This window comes from Amblyraja radiata, chromosome 9, assembly GCF_010909765.2.
Source record: "Amblyraja radiata isolate CabotCenter1 chromosome 9, sAmbRad1.1.pri, whole genome shotgun sequence".
Classification (NCBI taxonomy): domain Eukaryota; kingdom Metazoa; phylum Chordata; class Chondrichthyes; order Rajiformes; family Rajidae; genus Amblyraja; species Amblyraja radiata.
In genome coordinates this window covers 24590037-24611100 of record NC_045964.1, presented here as the reverse complement: position 1 = coordinate 24611100, position 21064 = coordinate 24590037, and the positions used below count along the sequence as shown (strand labels likewise).

The 21064-nt window shown below is 38.1% G+C and overlaps 1 protein-coding gene across 12 annotated transcripts in view; it reads right to left on the bottom strand.

The window, feature by feature from the left end:
• gphn (gephyrin) overlaps positions 1-21064 on the bottom strand; it is a 458009-nt gene that overhangs the window by 179696 nt on the left and 257249 nt on the right. For 6 of the 12 annotated variants that reach the window (XM_033026884.1, XM_033026887.1, XM_033026886.1 and 3 more), the window contains exons 5-9: positions 18275-18369; positions 15796-15862; positions 14754-15026; positions 14498-14653; positions 12639-12791 (exon numbers count right to left, since the gene is read on the bottom strand). In XM_033026884.1, the coding sequence (XP_032882775.1) occupies positions 12639-12791; positions 14498-14653; positions 14754-15026; positions 15796-15862; positions 18275-18369 (744 nt within the window). The remainder of the gene's footprint in view (positions 1-12638; positions 12792-14497; positions 14654-14753; positions 15027-15795; positions 15863-18274; positions 18370-21064) is intronic. The other 6 variants (XM_033026893.1, XM_033026885.1, XM_033026889.1 and 3 more) reach the window with 3 other exon arrangements.

The following is a 21064-nucleotide window of genomic DNA, read 5'->3' as shown; positions in this document are numbered from 1 at the left end:
CTTGGAGGAGACATTTATCACAAATAGCAGAGACATTTGGGAAGATCTTGTTTAATTTGGTCTTTGAATAGTAGAGTCTATGCAGTATTTTAAATTGTATCAGGGAGTGCCTGACATTGAGAGAGCAGTAGTGTATGTATAGAAGGCTTTCCTCCCAGCTATCTTTTGAAATTAATAAACCCAATTCGTCTTCCCATGCTCGCCTATGCATCTCAGAAGATGGGGTGTGTGCAATTAAAAGAGTATTGTAAATGTAGGATATTAACTTGCTTGTATCAACCTGTCTATTCATGCCTTCATACAGTATATCTGGACCCATAAAGTGACAGTCTTGTGTATATGTTTTCACATAGTCTCGGATTTGAAGATATCTAAAAAAATTACTTGCTTTCAAATGATATATTTCTCCTGTAATTCTTGAAACGAGAGGAATCCCCTTCTCGTAAAGATCTCCCACCATTTTAATTCCTGAGTTTTTCCATTGTGCAAATGCCTTATCTAAAGTACAATGCTACATTATAAAGACATTTATCTAATTTACACTTAAAACTGCTGACTTTTTCTGTGTGCCAAATCCAATGAGTATCATAGGGAATTTCAATGAGTATCATAGGGAATTTTTTAGTAAGGCATGGTTGATAATAAATTTGTCAACTAATGAGCATGCTACTAATGGCATTCCATGTAACGTTTACAGCACATGGCATTATATCTCCCTCCTTCTATTTCATATGATACCAGAAGATAGCCAGTTCTTTAAAATATCATGAAAGGACATTTACAAAATAACATATGTTATACAAAGTAGCATTTTTTACGGTGGTACTATCTGACAGTTGCTACTGCGGAATATTATTTCAACAATGTTAAGAGCCGCATCATATTATTCTTAATGACCAATACTTCATATGCTAACGTGATTTAAATTTTGGCACAACTAGCCACATTTTTCAATTTGGACTGTCTGTCAAAGTACTATCTCACTCTGGAATTTCAAGCACAAAATTCAAGTTGCCATTCCAGTATAATACTGAGTAAGTGCTTCATTGAACTATCGTTTGTATGAAACATAAAACTGAAATGGCCCTCTCAGGAGCAAAAAGACCCCACAAGCATTATTTTGAAGAACATTTTTTTCACTGCTGACCTGGCCATTAATTATCTCCCAACCAACATGTCAACAACAGATTAGTTAACCTTCACATTGAAATGTATCTGAGCATGTTGTATGTAAAATTGTTTTTGGCTAAATATAAAATCGATTATCATATTTTGCGCAAGTAAGAAGTCTAATCCCAATTCATGTAAATATTCTTAAAAAGGTGTTCCAATGTGTGGACTGCTACACTTCCTGGGATATTGTCAACTGAAGTCCTGCTCTTCATATTATATTCCCCACAAATTAGTGAAATAACATTGAAATCCCTCAGAATTAATTCTTACCTTTAAATGTACAGACAAGAAGTACTTATTAGGTGACAACACACTGTTTTTGTGAGAAATAGCAGCAACTAATTCATGCAAATCAATGTCCCATAATGTTAATACATTTATGTTCATTTGGTTAAGTGGATTGTAATTGACCACTGTAAAAATGACCCACACTATTCAGGGAACTTATGAAGAATCAGATTTTCACAAAGCTCACAATGCTTGCTTCAGCTTGACATCCTCGAGCTGGCCAAGTTGAGGACCAGCTCAGATTGCATTTAAACAATCCATTTACCTGACTTCCTCACATGCCTGCTCTCCCATATTTAAAGCTCATTCATGACGCTCAAGCAACCTACCCATCTGCCACTTGACTATGTTCCTGATTACTGCAAACAGCCCAAAACTGTTATCTCCTCATCCTCATCCCGCTTGGAGTGCATACTGTCGTTGTGTCCTTGGGCAAGACACTTCACCCACCTTTGCCTGTGTGTGAATGTGTGTGAGTGATTGGTGGTGGTCGGAGGGGCCGTAGGCGCAGATTGGCAGCCACGCTTCCGTCAGTCTGCCCCAGGGCAGCTGTGGCTACAGAAGTAGCTTACCACCACCGAGTGTGACTGAGGAGTGAATGAATAATGCGATGTAAAGCGCCTTGAGTATTAGAAAGGCGCTATATAAATCCCATCCATTATTACAGCATCTGATTTGACATCATTCCACAACACCAGCCACACCCTCAATTTGGGTATTCTGATCTACCTCAACTGTTATCAACTCAATGATCCCTGATAGCCAACTATATCTCCACCCCTCTATCAACCCTGGAGTCAATCTCTCCATTTTCTGGCCTGAATGTCCACCTCACCATCCTATGCCTCCACTTAGTCCCTGTGTTGGGGTGGAAGATTGATTGCAAAATTCACGTGGTCCGCCCTGTTTCGACGAATGCAATCAACCCGGCATGCACAATCAAATAAGATCAAATAGAACAAGCTGTCCTGCAACTTCAGGCTGTGCACGCCATACGCACGAAGAAGTCCCTGTGTTGCAGTAACATGATTTCACTTATGCGTTTTGCATCAGCAAAGGGTATAGAGAGGGAAGTGCCGACCCAAAACATCACCTATCCATGTTCTCTAGGGATGCAACCTGACCTGCTGAGGAGTTGCTCCAACACTTTGTGTCCTTAAGATATGCAGAAGATGCCATTCCTTGCCAATTTTGTACTGAATTTCCTTGTAATTGGCCCATAAACAAAATATTTGTTAACCCAATTACAATAACTGTTTAGCATGCCTATTATCAACTAAATTCTCAGCCAACAACACTGATTGGGAAGCATACTTTCAGTATTGTACCAAAAAAAATCTATTTACATATCTGTGTCAATTGGTAGAGGCGATTTCTTTTCAAAGTTTCAAATGGATTAATGCTGGCAATTAATAGTTGGTAAGTAACCTTGCAATGATTTCCCAGTTTTTGCTTCTATCTCCATCTCTTCTATTGATGCAGATTCCTGCTAGGAGACCATTTAACATCTCCAATCAACCATCCACCTCCTTGTCCTTTCTTCCATTGAAACTCATCCAAATGTCCAAACATCACATGAGATTTACTTGGCCAGGGTGACCATGCTAAAAGTGAATTTTGAGCAAAAAACTGCCTGCATGTGTCTATTAATGTGACAAATAAGCAGTAGAAGCTATTGTCAAACCATTTAACTCAAAATTTGAAATATTAATGACAATTCCTTTTTTTATTTATTAATTCATCTTGTTCAGCTCACAGTGAAAAATATCAGGGAAGTGAAATTTACTTTTAATGATTATTGCTTGCCAACATTACACAGGGGTGCTGTGCAAATCATGATTGCTTATGTCTGTTGGCAATAACTCTTGCAAGTATTCTACATGGTACACAGATCAGTTTGAGCTGGAACTGCCACCTTACGGTATTTTGTAAATATATGATAGTGAGCAATACAGTATTAACAAACAAAACTCAGCAGAATCATAAAAAAGTTACAGACAGTAAAGTCATTTGTCCCAATAAGTCTTGCTCTTTGCACAAGCAATGTGGCCAGTCCTTGCCAAAGTCTTCTACTATTTTTCTTTTAAGTGTTTATTCAGTTCCTCAATGAATGTCACAACTGAATCAGCCCCAGTAATCTCCACCCAAAACCATACACTCCACATTCAAACCATCATTTTACCCTTGTCATTATTGGCGTTTTTGAAAAGCACCTTCATTCTATACCCTATGGTTCTTGATCCTTCCAGCAAAGAGAACAAGTTCTCTCCACCTACTCTCTCGACCGTTTCATCACCTTACACACCATTGTCTGTCTCAACATTTTCTATTCCTAGAAAAGCAACCCCAGCTTCAGAATTCTCATAAATAGTCCAACAGTCGCTCTCTCACTAATTAAAAGATGTTTAGCCAGGTACATAGATAGGAAAGGTTTAGAGGGATATGGGACAAACATGAACAGGTGGGACTAGTATAGATAATAATAATAATAATAAATTTTATTTGCGGGCGCCTTTCAAGTCTCAAGGACACCTTACAGAAATTAACAAGAGTAAAAAAACATATAATCGGAGTAAAATAAATAATAAAGACATCACCAATACACAAATTAAAGACAGAATTCGATCCAAAGACAAAAAATCAAAAACACAATGTGAAGTGAGAGCAGCGGCAACTAAACCGCGCCAGCGTACACTCTCCCTTTCGACAGCCATCTTGGACACAAACTAAAATATTCACTTACACACAAAAAATCATCCCCCCACAATGGTTACCACTGGGATAAGCAAGTTGGATCAAAGGACCTGTTTCAATGCTGTATAACTGTCCAGCATCATAGAGCTGGATTATGATGAGATAGTCCCTCTTCTCAGTCACTCTTCTAATATCAGTTAGCGCATTCACAGTGCAACTGTTTGATGGTTTGATATATACAGAGCAGCATCTTATGAGGTTTTATGAAGAAAGTCTACAGATGTTAATTAAGATCTGATTTAAAGCAGTGATTGCATAACAGTGCTGCACAAATTGGTAAAGGACAACGATAACAACTGATTACAGTGACCACTGAGGTAAACAGCCAAAACTCCTATCCTTACCATGCTTCCTGCAGGCTCACAAACTCTGTAGCAAAAAGTAAAAATCTGCTGGGAACAGCTATTTGTCAATTAGATATTTCCCATTTCTTTTAATTTAATTTTTCCTCCTGTTGTTTCTTTGAATGGTCAAAATAGAATTGAATTGAATGTAAATAAATACATTCTGCCAAGTACAGGTTCTGGGGCAGCATAGTGGTGCAGTGGTAGAGTTGCTGCCTTACAGCGCCATAGACCCGGGTTTAATTCGGACTACAGGTGCTGTCTGTACGGACTTTGTACGTTCTCTCTGTGACTACATGGGATTTCTCCAGGTGCACCAGTTTCCTTCCACATTTCAAAGACGTGCGAGTTTGTAGGATAATTGTCTTCTGTAAATTGTCTTTAGTGCATCGGATAGAATTAGTGTGAGTAGATGGTCGTGGTCAGCAGGACTTGGTGGGCCGAAGGGCCTGTTTCCATGCTGTATCTCTAAACAAAAGATGCCTGTGCTATTCGGTAAATGATTATGTCTCCATTTATGTCTCCATTTTAAGGTGAGAGGGAGAAAGTTTAAAGGAGTTGCACAAGGGAAGTTTTTTTAACACAGTTCCAGGTACACGCTTTCAGGGGAAGTGGTGGAAGCCGATACAAAAGCAAACGTTTAAGAGGCATTTAAACAGAAACATGAACAGGCAGGGAATAAAATGAAATAGAACATGGTCAAGCAGATGAGCTAATTTAAATAGGCCTGTTGCTGTACTGTTGTTTTGTATGTTCCATGCTCTGAAAGGCAACAAAGGCCTCCATTTTTGAAATATATATTTACTATACCAATAAAAGATGATAAAGATATATCATTTTTTACAGCAAATACACTAATCTAAATGCTCTAAGTAAATAAATATAAAAATCATAAAAATGTTTCATCCTGACAACAGATCTTATTAAAAAGTATTCCAGACTAATTTGTCATGTTCCCCCAGACTTGATATTGCAAAAAGAATTGACAATAGTATTAAAGCTCTGTTTCTCAACAACATTCGATATGAGCAAATGCTGGGGTTATTGAAAGTGATCTGTGAATTTTCTGAAATGGTCCCTGTCATTTAGTGAAACATTTCCTCACTTCCTTTACAGCTGAATGAAATCCTCCAAAATATGACAACAACAGCTTGAAATGTTCTAATATTCAAAAGCAAACTTGGTGCTGTGGTCATTCCATAAATGAGAACTGTACATATTTTAAGAGTCAGGAACCTTTCAATAATACCAGTGAAAGCATGAGCAGTCATTTTGAACCTGTAAATGTCAGGAAACTTACCATTTAGAAAAATACTGAGAATCAGAAATTAACTGAATACATTAAATTATTTGCATCAACTCAATTAAATATATATTTTTTAAGCATCAAGGTCGTGACAGAATTAATCATGCTCTGTGTATACAACAAATTGTTTTTTTCTATTGCACTGAGATTCACATGGGGAATGTTGGACAAAAATTGCCTGAAAAATAAAATTTGCAAGTGAGCTACAATTGGCAAGATTATTTCAAGCAAATTGATCCTAAAATTGCTAAATCATTGAATAGCTATACAGATAGGAAAGGTTTAAAGGGATATGGGCCAAATGCAGCCAAGTGTGATTAGTCCAGAATGCCAACTTGGTCTGGTGAAGGCCTGTTTCTGTGCTGTATAACTCTATGATTTTCAGTGACTCTATGACATACAGTAATCACCTCTGGCAAATGTACCAACACACCCTATATGGCAAATACTAGTAACCTCCACAGTAAATCAGTTCCTTTTGTAGAAGGAAGAAATATTACTTGGGATATTCACCTGTATGATTACATGAGATTGTTGCAAAGCAACATTCTGAAGCTGCATTTTCAATTAAAGAATGGGAAATAGATCTATGCATTTGATAAAGAAAATGGAAAGATGTGAAAGCACTTAGGAAAGACAAAAATATGTGCCTAACCCATACAGAATTTAATTGTCTGAACTTCATATCTGATGTTACAATGTGAGTATAAAACTTTGACATTTTTGAAATGCATACAGCATTTAAACAGTACAGTATTTATACAGTACATGCATCCAAGATGGCGGCGCTGCCTTAACAGCTGCGCCTCGCCTGCAGTCAGTCTGTTTTTTTTCTTTTTTGTGTTGTTCTTTTGTCCTGTTTTAGTTAATTTTTGGTTTATTAGGTTGTGTATGTGTGTGGGTGGGGGGGAGAAACATGTTTTTGGTCTCTTCCTCGGGGGGATGCGACTTCTCTTGTCGTATCCCCCGTCTCTGTCTCCGCCTGCGCCAAGGCCTAATAGCGGAGCTGGCGGCCTCGGAGCTGGGGCAGCGGCAGCGGCGACCCGACCTTGGAAGATCGGCCGCGGGCCCGGTGGACGACATCGTCGGGAGCTCGCAGGTCACAGGTTGGTGACCTGTTCTCCGGAGCTCCCGCGACAACAGCTGCGTCCGCTGGATTGGAGGGTGGCAGCTTCGGCGGCTTCGACCACCCCGGGCCGCGGAGTTGAACCGGCCCGTTCGCGGAGCTTGGATTCAGCCGCGGGACTGACATTACTTACCATCACCCGGCGGGGTCACAACATCTGAAGCCTGGATCACCTCGGCGCAGACGGAGAATAAGAAGGGAAGAGACAAAGACTTCAGACTTTTGCCTTCCATCACAGTGAGGAGGTGCCTGGTGAACTCAGTGGTAGATGTTAATTTGTGTTTATTGGGTGTTTTTGTCATTTTTACTATATGAGGCCCCTGACTCCGCTATCTTCAAGAGCCCTATCTAGCTCTTTCTTGAAAGTTTCCAGAGAACCAGCCTCCACAGCCCTCTGAGGCAGAGAATTCCACAGACTCACAACTCTGTGTGAAAAAGTGTTTCCTCATCTCCGTTCTAAATGGCTTACCCATTATTCTTACACTGGACCCCTTATTCTTAACATTATAACATACACACACACACATATATATATATATATATATATATATCAGGCACGTGCCGTCAGGGTAGGCAAGGTAGGCACTGCCTACCCTGACTAAACTTATAAAATGGTAATAACTAAATATAAATAATAAAGGCACGGGAGAATTATGCCTATCTAAGAGATCGATCTCTTAGGCAGGCATAATTCTCCGTGCCTTTCATCCGCAGCGCTTGTAACCCTTGAAGGGCTGTGCAGCCCACGTGCCGTCAGCGCTGCTTCAAACGTCAATTTCAAGGGAGCTGAAGGCAGCAGAAATTCTGCCTTTGCAGCACTACGCAGCTGGTTTCTTGGCGGGGTTTTCAAATATGGATTGTCAATATTTTAAGTGTATCTTAGGAAACAAAGAGAGAAGAATGGAGTTCATGTACCAATAATGTGGTAAGTACATTTTGTGTTTATGTTTTTAAATACCGTATTTCCTGGGGTGTGGGGTGGGGGGAGAGCTCATTTCACAGCGTTTGGGAAGTCTGGCCCGGGGTAAAGTTGCGGGGAGGGCACGAATGTTGTGAAGGAGGGGGTCAGGATCATGCCACTTGCGACACTCCTTGCATGGAGGCGTGCAATGCCACCACATTGAGGCCGGGGGGAGAAGCAGCTCGGGTGGCTGTGAGCGGCCGCTGGGCCGGACAGCGGAACCAGCCGCCACCTTAGCTCCTTCTGCCGGCCCCCGCTCACCTCTGGCAGCTCTCCGTCTAAAAACCTCTCTCCTGCCACTCGCTGGCCTCACTCATGTCAGGTTGAGGTTGAGGTTACTCGGCTGTGGGAATTTAAGGATTTGCGGGAAGTGAGAGGTGTTCAGACGGAGAGCACTGCCAAAGATGAGCGGGACGGCAGAAGGCGCTGAAGTGGCGGCCAGTCGTGCTGTCGGGTCCTGGTGGCCGCTCGCAGCTCCCCGAGCTGCTTCTATCCCCGGCTACAATGCGGTGGCGCCCGGAGAGCTGCAGCAGCGGTGAGCGAGTGAGTGAGTTACTGGCATTATCCCCGACCCTCTCCTTCTCAACCCCTGGCACAGACTCTCCACACGCTGTGAAAGGAACTCTCCCCCTAATTGGTCCCTTGAACAAGTGTTGTCATTCAAGATGACAACTGATTCAACTTTTTCCTGTACTCCCGTTTTTCCCACCATCTCTCCACCTGCCATCACCCTTACCCCCCCCCCCCCCCCCCCCACTCATTCAGTAATTCAGAATAAAGGAGACTTGGAAGCCTTGGGCAAATTGAATTGTTACTGCAAAATGTTGCATTTTGGGAAATCAAACCAGGGCAGGATCTTCATAGTGAATGACAGGGCCATGGGCAGTAAAGTAGAGCAGGGGGATCTAGGAGTGTAGGTACAGTTCCTTGAAAGTGGCATTAAAGGTAGATAGGATTGTCAAGAAGGTTTTCAGTACATTAGCCTTCATCAATCAGAGTATTGCATAGAGATATTATATTACGTTGTACAAGACGTTGGTGAGGCCACATTTTGTGTATCATGTTCTGTTTTTGTCACCCTGTTCTGGGAAGAATGTTAAGCTAGAAAGAGTGCGGAGAAAATGTACAAGATTGTTGCCAGGACTTGATGGCCTGAGTTATAGAGAGAGGCTCGGCAGATTAGGACTTTATTCCTCGCAGTGTAGAAGGGTGATCTTATAGAGGGGTTTAAGATCATAAAGAGGATAGGATGAATGTGGAGTATTTTACCGAGAGTAGGGGGATCAAGAACCAGAAGACATAGATTTAAGGTGAGTGGGGGGGGGGGGGAAGATTTAACAGGAACCTGGGGGGCAACTTTTTCCACAGAGGGTGGTGGGCATATGGAATGAGCTGCCAGAGGAGGTGGTTGAGGCAGGCACTATAACAACATTTAAAGGACATTTTACAGGTACATGGATAGGAAAGGCCTATGGTCCAAATGCAAGCAGATAGGATAAGTGTAAATAGGGCATCTTGGACAGCATGGGCAAGTTGGGCTGAAGGGCCTGTTTCCGTGGTGTATGACTATGATATAACAATGGTTTAAAAATAATGCAATATCTTTGACAGCATAACCCCAGTTACTGAAGATACATAAAGAGGAAATGATCTAGATGAACCCACAAAAGCACCAACTTTGAAATAGCTGGGACAGGTAAAGTTCTGGGAAAGGTAAAGACTGCCTCTTAAGATGCCAAATTGACTACCGGTAATCACTGAGTAACCTTTTCCAATCTTTTCAAGCAGAAATAGTTTTAAGTGCTTATATTGCCTTTGCATACCAGGACCATTTGCCGCCTATCGCCTTCAGTCTGACCCTTAAGCATCTGAGCAGGTGCTTAAGGGTCAGACTGATGATGCACAAATTATGATGTGCATTTTATAATTTTGAAATGTTCTATTCCCTTACACAGATATTAAATTTTCTTCACTAAATCCTCTATACCATAAAATTTGCTTTAATCAATTTGGAACCAATTCTGTCAGTGAGTTTGAGAATTTTATAAATAACCATATTAAAACTATCTTCAAGAAAACACCCTCATGAAGCATACTAAGCATTAACATGCCTTACAAATAAGCTATATTAAACCTTTGTTTTGTGTCTTGTCCCAAACTAACTTAGTTGGAAGAAAAAAATGATTACAGATAGTAAGTGTTGGCACTGTGGCTTTTTATATTGAGAGTAACTTTCTATGAACACTATGCATCTTTGAAGCACGCTATAAAATAACTCAGTTCCAGCTCTTAACACTGTAGAAAAATGCCACTGTTTTTGGAACTTGCGTATATCACATATTTCAATTCCAATCGAAAGATCTACTGGGAGATTGACAGTGAGCTACATTAAATTAATTAAACCCTGTGCACGTGAAGAGGTCATGATGCAAAACAGGAACAGGATCAGCACAAGCTGCTTCTTAATTTGATTCAGTCTTTCCTGAGCCACTTGCAACGATTCATTTATATCAACAAAGTTTATTACTAGCAACTATATTTTTGAAAAGCCAAAATAGTTATTTTGTGAGAATGAAGAGTTGCAATAAAAAAAATCAATTTAATTTGCATATTCTTTTTATCTTGTCCTTTGCATAAAGATGTGACTGAAGGGGATATTTTAAAATGGTATCTATAACTACAGTATTAACTACAGCAAATATGATCAAAGCGTGTATTTACTATATTTTTGAATATAAGCAATTGTCATTTAGTTAATACCCATTTGGACACAGAACAGTTTTTTCACAACCTCGGTAGTCATATTGCATCATACACATGAGTTTATATTTCTCTTTGGATCTGTGTTTTATATCTGGATTTTGTATTCATATCACGGTTAGTCACACAGTAGAATCTATTTGTTACTTGATGAAGGGTGACACATTTAATTAAATGTTACTGAGTGCTGCTGTAAGGTTTGGTTATTATTAGTGCATTTTGCCTGAAGAATTGTGCCACCTGATTAATTCTCCCTTCACAGCAACTAAAAATACAAGTGAGACATAATACGTAAAGTTCAACAATAAGTCTTCCAAATGAATGAATCAATGCTTCAAGTAAGAATTAAAAATAGTGGAGTTTGTTACTTGGATTATTGCAAATTGAAAGTCAAGTCATTTAAATGAAAACAACAAAGTTATCAATTTGCTAAACGAACAGAATAGTTTAGAATAATTAGACAGTGACTCAATGAGTCAATCTTAGGCCTTGTTCTGTACATCTCTGCACAGGTTTAAATCTATACAGAGAACACAATTAATCTGCTGTTCGATTCCTGGATGGCAACCAAGTGAGTCAACTTCTAATGATTTTCTTGACCAACTATAAAAATGCAATTAAGAAAAATCAGGCAGTCAATGGCACAAACTCTAGCTTCTCAACCTAATCCAGTGAAACATACTTATGCAATAGAAATAAAGTAGTCAATTGCAATGATCCATCAAGAATTTGGAGAAAGACAGCCTTCCCTCTTCAAGAACTCGGCATTAGTCCCTGGATCAGCAATGGAAAGATTTTTGGAATTTGCGGCAATGAAGAAAGGCAATATTCATGCAAGAGATTTATAACTAAAAAACAGATAAATAATTCAAAATCCTGATATTACTTCATCAAAATTCATAATATAAACGCGATCCACAATTTGTAGATCAATTTAAGTGAAGAAATAAAGCTTAGATTGTATAATTTATATATCTTTCACAAGTGAAAGTTGTAATGGAATACAAGGGTTTGTCCCAACTATTGAATATGAATGGATCCACCATCTATACACATAGTCCAAAGGAAAGAAAAAAAACAAGTAAATTAATTGAATCAAAAAACCTTTGTGACAACTGTTTACTGGTCAAATCAAAATCAGAAGTTCACGGAAATATGGTTTTGGAGTATTAAAATACTCAACTGTAAAGGAGTCAGTCCTCTTTATAAATAAAGCAAGAAAAAGGAGTTTGCGAGAACACAAAATCTGTAGAGCCAGAATTTTCATAGCACATCAGACCAAACTGATTAGTGGTAAATTTTCCAGCACGATTTTCTGGCAAGGTAGGGGTTTCATACCTCCTCATCAATAGTTGCAAACCCTGCTTACATGAACTCAATGACATCCTGTGCCACAATTCATTATTTTTTTAATTAAGCACTCGCAGCTACATTTGTAGATTTATGTTATAAATTATTTCCTTGCAAATTATAATTGAATCAAATACACATTGCATCTAGGAAGTTGGAAGAGAACAAACTCTGTATAATCTGAAAACATTTGTTCTACACTTGAAATCCAAAGATATTGATTTACCAGCACTATATTTCTTGAATGAATATGAAAGTGAGTGATCTTAAAAATAAGATGTCTACATCTTATCAATAAAAATATACAGGATTGCCACTGTTATAATAGCTTACTAATCTTTCTACCTTAAATAAAAATAAAGACACATTTTTGCAGCCTAACCAGGTGGTAAATTTGGATTAATGATATCTTGTAATGTTTAAAACAGACATTTCAATTTAGCTACAAAGCATTGTAGACACGGCTCCTGTGGTAATCCTCACCAATGTTTTGTTTGAGGAGCAGATATTCACTCATCAATTACTTAACCAAATTCAAGATTCAAATTCAAAAGGGCACTTCTAGTAATTACTTACTTTTGGTGTAGGGCAGGAAGCTGTAGACAGCCGCGATGTAGCTTGAGCTCGTGGCGATTCGGACGGAGTTGTGCTCAGCGATGCATTATCTCGTGGAATCACTTGAACACCACGAGAAATTATCGAATCTGGGATCTGAAAGTATAACAAATGCTGAAGATAATAAATTACAAAAACTATTCCTTCACAGATCAATACATTTTTATATTAATCCACTTGAAGACTAATTTAATTTAAATTCACTTCTCACAGATGTTATTTCATTTCACTTTCAAACCAAGTTATAAATCGTAAATTTGAATCTAAAGCTGGAATATCTCTTAAATTAGCATTCTTTATTATCCAAGAAAATATTTATGCTGTTTGCCAATTCTTAACTTGCAAATGTAAAAACGATACGACATAAAATAGTAATACTTATCTCTAAGCAATTCTTCATGTTACAATTCTGAAATTACATATCTGTATAATTAAGCAACATTTTGATAACATGTAGTACCAGTATTACAGAGTAGGATATTTCTTAATTTAATCAACACAAAATGTGTTACTACATATTTACAACACTAACAGGCAACAGTCTCAATAATTTCATACTTAACATTAATCATAAATCATATTAATTAAATGTTATAAATTGTATAAAACATTTATAATTATTACACTTATGGAAATCGATCACTTGCACTCAGATGGCAGGAATGATCACTTCTGCACAGTATGGTTTCCCAATGTTAGTTTTTAGTGACATGCATCAATCTTAAGTTGAATCTATTGATTAAAAATCTTTCATATAAATTATAAAGCAAAAAAATAAAAAAAATGTTGTGCAAACTGGATATTTTAACAAACTTCTAAAATTGAGTCTCCTCTGGGAGATTGAAAAATGTATGGTCAATGCAGGAATGATATAGCTATCAAAAAATAACAGCAATTGATTTGACTCAACTTCAGTTTCTCTAAGTAGGTTGGACCATCAAGAATAATTATATGAAAGCAAGCTTTATTACTTTATTTCCATTACATCATTCCTGTTTCTTAAACCCAAGATGATTGTGAGCCCTTTTTGAAGGGTAACCTGCCACCTTCACCACGTTTCAGTTATATTGCAGCTTTTGAAGTAAAGCTAATCCACATTTTCCAAAAAGGTCTGGGAAATCTCAAAAGGCAATTTTAAAGGAAAACTGAAGAGCAACTCAAGATCTTATCAACTGCAATGTATAGTGCCCAGCAACACCAGATAAGTAGCTACAAATCCAATTGATTTATCTCAACAGAATGATTCGGTTTTTCAATTTTACAATTATTTTCAATGTGAATCCAGATACACTAATAATTATTATAATTCAAAACTAATATCACCTTTAAATCTGCAAACAAACTTCACATTAGTGGAGTCTGTCAGTAAAAACAATTGCGGCAATATATGTTGCTCATAGGCACTGGGATCTTCAGGCCATAACTTATTTCTCAACCACCTGTCTAATTCTAATTGAGCAATACTAGTCCTCAACATTTAACCCCACAAACTGTTCTGAAGGGAAGGTATTTAGTCATTTAATCAATCAGTGAAAAAGCACAAGGACATTTTATATCTAGTGCTTCGTGACAAATGAACAAAATGATTAACGAATGAGTCACATGATGTCAATGTGAACAATGGAAAAAAAAAAATCACAATTATGCAGATACATAATTTGGTGAGAATATAATAGGAAGATGAACATCTTGAAACAGATCATCTAAATGGCTAAAATGGTCTAATTGAAACAATAAAATCAGTGCAAGTGGTTCATTTCCTCGCGAAGGACAACATATTGTCAGATGTTTACTGTTAATGCCTCTTTGCTGTCTCTTACCGGCTCTCCTGCATTGATGGCAGAATGAGAGTGATGACCAATGAAACCAGGGACAGGTTTACCACCTTTAGCCATGACAGGAGCGGGACTGTGTACAAGTTGGAAGTTCTGATGTACAACACAACTATCAGCACTATGACAGGAAAACACAGGCAACTGGAGAAAAACAAGCAAAAATGATTTGATGGGTAACAATGAAATAGGTAGGATTGATTCTACATGTATGATTATCCTTATTCTGCGGGAAGTTTTTTACCTTAGCTGCTATGGCTGCTGCAGTGATATGTGAGGACGAACTCTCTTCAGTGGAAGCCACTCCACTGTCTTTCTTCTCTTCCTCCTCATCTTCACACTGAACACCTTTGTCTTCTGTCTGTTTGTGTGGGCTGGTGGTAGGAGGAGGAGACAGTGGTGGCGGAGGTGATGGAAGGTCCTCCAACTCATCATGAACCTCTTTCACTTTCACAACTGCATCTCGCAACAAGTCGATAGCATGAGGTAGGGCAGGTAATATAAACTGGAAGCATTCCTGCATGCAATTTAAAAGTCAAATGATAAACATTCAAGTAATATATAGTAGTCAGATAACACAAGTTTGTAGATATAAGTTCAATTAACTTAATTCAAAGTAAATAATGCAAAGGAAATCTTTTAAATAACCAAGTTTACCACACTCTACATACTGGATGACTTCATAAACCAGGCAAGAATCAATAAATTAATCAAGTGGGATAAATGTCTGTTACATTTGCTGTAATCACATGGATTTTGTCATTGATTTTCTTCTCATTATTGGTGGTAACGCTGCTGTATTCATGTTTGCAGCTTTTGAATGGGTATTCTGTCGACCACAGAAAATAGGAATCATTTGTTCAATTACGCATTGTATTTTTGTGGGACGCATAGAAACAAAGGACATTTTTCAAAGTACATTTCTGATATGGTATTTGCTGTTCTGAACAACATGATGCATAGAAATGATAGTTTTGCAACTCATCTTGACACAGCAGAATAGATATGGAATGAAACAGTTAATTATGTGTGCCAAAACAACAGGGACAAATGGAAATATGCTGCATTTTACATGGGAAGGGAAGGTAACCATAAAAGAAGGCTTGACAAGAGTGAAACAACTTTAATTAACTGTGCACACAATAGAATCATAGTCAGTCTAGAGAGGCCTTTGGGCCATCATCTATATTGAAAATCAAGTATCTATCTCTACCGATGCAAGTGTACTATATATTTAGCGTCATAATCTCCAATGCAATAATAATGAAAAAAAATGTAAGTCCTACCTGTGAACCTTTCTTGCTACCGGGCAGATTAATAATCAGAGTTTTACCCCTTATTCCACATACGGGTCTGACAATAGAAATATATTAATTGTAAGGGAATGCACAGTTTACATGCAATACAAAGTAACATTATCTGCAACTTAGACACAACCATGAACACAATCTCCTTATTCTCATTAGTTTTTAATATATTTAAAATGTTCTTTGTGCTAAAATAATTGAAGAAACACAGATTGTTGTTTATATTAACTGGGTAGAACTCCAAACATCTAGAACCTTTGGTTGTGCCAAACTGGCAAGATTTTCAGGTCTACTGGGGTATTATTTCCATTAACACCCCAACCCACTTTTAATTTTTTTCTTCAAAAAATGTTCACATAGTAGTGTCATAAATTTTTCAATGAATCAGGTGACTGCATAGAAACATAGAAAATAGGTGCAAGAGGAGGCCATTTGGCTATTTGGCCCATTCATTGTGATCATGGCTGATCGTCCCCAATCAATAACCCGTGCCTGCCTTCTCCCCATATCCCTTGGTTCCACTAGCCCCTAGAGCTCTATCTAACTCTCTCTTAAATCCATCCAGTGATTTGGCCTCCACTGCCCTCTGTGGCAGGGAATTCCACAAATTCACAACTCTCTGGGTGGAAATGTTTTTTCTCACCTCAGTCTTAAATGACCTCCCCTTTATTCTAAGACGGTGGTCCCTGGTTGGGAACAATTTTCCTGCATCTAGCTTGTCCAGTCCTTTTATAATTTTATATGTTTCTATAAGATCCCCTCTCATCCTAAACTCCAGTGAATACAAGCCTAGTCTTATCAATCTTTCCTCATATGACAGTCCCGCCATCCCAGGGATCAATCTCGTGAACCTACGCTGCACTGCCTCAATCACAAGGATGTCCTTCCTCAAATTAGGAGACCAAAACTGTACACAATACTCCAGATGTGGTCTTACCAGGGCCCTATACAACTGCAGCCCTATACAACTGCACTGCATAGGGAGCATAGGAAAGACAATACACTGATATAAGGAGTGTGGGAATGGGACCACCCTGCGATTTTAAACAATCACGGGAATAGAGCTGCACAGAGTTCAAAAGGTGTTTGGAAACAGTGCGCTAAAAGATGTGTTGAAATAGTGCTCTGGTAAGTTCATACGGATGTGGGAACAAAACTCCTATGAGTATAGAAGAAGCATGGGGACGGGCGTATAGCGAGTTTATAATGCTTTTTGGAACTAGGCATTTATGCAGTGATTTTTATAATCTAAAAATGTTCGTTGATGCCATGGAACTAGATCACTACAGGCAGTCAATGTATACAGACAAGGATCCTCAATTCATATCTCAAGTTCAAGTTCAAGTGAGTTTATTGTCACGTTTCCCTGATAGGACAATGAAATTCTTGCTTTGCTTCAGCACAACAGTTCATAGTAGGCATTGACTACAAAACAGATCAGTGTGTCCATATACCATTATATAAATATATACACACATTAATAAATAAACTGATAAAGTTCAAATACCAGATAATGGGCTATTAATGTTCATAGTTTTGTCCGAGCCAAGTTTAATAGCCTGATGGCTGTGGGGAAGTAGCTATTCCTGAACCTGGTTGTTGCAGTCTTCAGGCTCCTGTACCTTCTACCTGAAGGTAGCAGGGAGATGGGTGTGTGGCCAGGATGGTGTGGGTCCTTGATGATACTGCCAGCCTTTTTGAGGCAGCGACTGAGATAGATCCCCCTCGATGGAAGGGAGGTCAGAGCCGATGATAGACTGGGCAGTGTTTACTACTCTTGTAGTCTTTTCCTTTCCAGGGCACTCAAGTTGCCGAACCAAGCCACGATGCAACCGGTCGGCATTCAAAGGACACAATTGTCCCAAAGGGGTTGCTCAGTTAAGTTTACCAAAGGAAAAGACTGCTATCTCATTTGCTTTACTAGAAAAGGATATAAAGACGCTCAGACTCAAGGACAGCTTCTTCCCCTTTGCTATCCGACTTCTGAACCAATCGCCTCTTTCACACGCCCTTCGTAGAAGTCCTGCCGCATTCTCTTCCTCTTAACTGCCATATTCAAGTATTCTGGCATTTCACACTGCTTTCTTTGCACTACAGCACTTCAGATTTATATACGATTAATTTTATCATCAGAGATGATTATCATTGCCTGTTTACTCTATCCACTTCTTGTGAACAAGGGCTTTCATTGCACACTGTTGTATATGAGAATAAACTAAACTATATTTGAATTAGTTGCCTATTAACTTGACTCCATAACATAAAATGTTTTTGAAAATAATTCTCCATCCCCGACTTTAATACATGTGTTTTAGTATGTTGCTGCTTTAGGCAATCACAAAGGTAAGAATAGATCAAAAGTATCAAGTTCACATTTACAAATTTGCTGTGTAATACATTTGCGTGAATAACATACAGGGATTTATAGTCAGAATAAGTATGACGTATGCTACCTTACCTGGACAACATCCCCAGAGGAGTGACATTCAAAGAACCTATTAGCATAGCCAGTGCCATTCCAGGAGCCTCTCTTTCTATAACCTCTTTAGTGGCCTAAAAGTAGAAATACAAAAGAAAAGACGATTAAATATAAAAAATTGGTATCAGATCATGCTTTTGACTGTAAAAAGCCACTCTTCCCCACCACCAGTTGCTATCCCCAAGATATTCTCTTTTTGCATCATAAACCTTATTTTGTATCCAAAGTGAAAAGATTGCTCATCTGAAAAAGACAAAATACTGCGGTTGCAGAGGATCTGAAACAAAAACAGAAAAGAGTGGAAACAGTCAGCAAGTCAGGGTGCATCTGTGGAGAGAACAGACAAATCAAAGCACAAAGATACTGTCAGTGATAAAATTTTAGAAAGTATAAAATAAGGGGAAAACAGCATGCCCTAAAGAATGCTAATCAAACTAACCCATCAGCATAGCCAAGACCATTGCAAAGCCTTGCCTTCTATCACTTCTTTAGTCATCTGGAATTAAAAACTATATTATTCTATAAAACAATTAAACATCCAAATTTGGTATTGAGTTGATATTTTAATTATCCAATAGTCAACACAATTTCCTATTTATTTCTCTTGTAAGTTCAGTTCATTTGACAAAAGGTGAAAACTTAATTATTTTGTCTGTTCTCCCTAAAGATGTATGTAATGGCAGATGGCTAGTGTCAGCAAGATGCACAAGCAAAAAGGCATGCAGAGCCAAAAAGCGCATATGGACTCATGTCTGAGTGTTTCCAGCATTTTCTGATTTAGTGCAACGCAAGAAATATTGAAGAATATAATTAAGATTCAGTACAATGGCTTCTACTGTAACCATCTGACTCCATTAAATGCTGGGTTCAAACCTAGACTGATGAAACTTGGCCATAAATCTTTGGTATCTCTCAAAAAGTTGGTGCACAATTAGACATACTACATTCAAATGCCTGACTTTGAAACTCATGGTTGGTGCATGATGTGATTTATTAGATGCTGCAAGGTCTGATGCCTGGGTTAAGCCAAAATGATGTGAGATTTATTCTGTGTCTAACTATGCAGCACAAACAGGACACTATCAATATGTGGCTAAAGAGGAAATCACCAACATCCATCGTCTCAGTGAAGTCAAATAATTCATTTATGCACACACAAAAAACTTTACAATAATGGAAGAATAACGTTTTCAGACACTTAATAAAGTTATAGTGATAGGTTTAGGAGTAGGGACGCTGAATTATTATTTGATGGTAGCAGTTAATTATTTGCAGAAAATTGCTTTTTCAAAATGCACAAATTTTAAAAATAGGTATGCGATTTCAATTGGAACTCTTGAGATTATACTTGGAGCATTTCTTTGCAGAGAAAATGCACTCCATTCATAATTCACTTTTACACTGAAATGTAGGAGAAATGCTTGTTTCCATCATGGAGGCTCCAAAACCATTGATTATAAATACAAAACGGATATTAATAAATCTAGAAAGGAATTCAGTTGAAACTTCTTAATCATGTATTCAAGAGAGAGTTAGATATAGCTCTTAGGGTTAACGGTATCAAGGGATAAGGGAAGAAAACAAGAACGGGGTACTGATATTAGATGATCAGCCATGATCATATCGAATGGCAGTGCTGGCTCGAAGGGCCGAATGGCCTACTCCTGCATCTATTTTCTATGCTTATATGTTTCATGGAGTTTGAATTGAAAATTCATTCCAACATGGAATATTTGGGATAAATAAATACATTTAAAGGTAAGATACCAAGGTATATAATTGAGAAAAAAGTTAGAAATGTGGAAGGGGTGTAAAAATAAGTTAAATGAAAGCTCCTGAGGAGCAATAACACTGCCATAGATCAGCTAGGTTGAATGCCTTGTCTCTGTGCTTTGAAAATATTGTACAATCCTCAGAAATAAAAGCAGCATGATAATATACAGTGGAATTATAAAGAGGATACTTATCGTGGTTTGAAGCTATGGATACCAAGAGGGGACCATCTATTTGAAATGACGCTTTAAAAGGTTAAGTTTGAATCAGTAAATTTTGCAGGAATCTCCATTCTGCAACATGCATTCGTCCACCACCATAATACGACCCAATAAAAGATTGCAAACTCCATACAGCAGACAAGGTTGATTCTTTGTAAGATTAAAAATTAAAATGAACTAAAATATGAAAGCCCATTTTAGCCCCGAAGCCAAAGAAAAATAAATTAAAGGAGAGGGATGAAGTTCAATGGTCAAAGACATAATTACGTAGAATACTGCACTTTCATTAATAATTTCAAGCATATCCTTGATACTGTAAAGAAAGCGAATGAAATGCCCTTGAGGGAATGAAAAATAAGTTTTTTTTGCAAAATGGAGAGTGAAAACAGGAGTGATTAATGTGTTTAAAGTAATTTTGCTATTTTTAAGATTTTCTAAAAAAAATACTGCACTCTTTTTTCCAAGTATGTGTAAATTGTACCTGAAAAAGCTGAACGTTTGTTTGCAAATACAGGGCAAGATGCTCTCTTCTTTGTTTTGTAACTGTGCTGGTTGTCTGGTTCATTTGAGAGGAATGAAATTAGTAAGTTTGACTGTGTTTGCAGCTCATACATAGTGGAAATTTGAGCATTTATTTAAGGATGTTCACCAAGAAAGAGAAAAAACATCTTTGTTCAAGAAATCAGACTTCGACTTTGATCTTACAAACCATCTTCATATTTTGCATTACACAAACTCAACATGTATTGTAACAATGCTCACAAGAATTACAAAC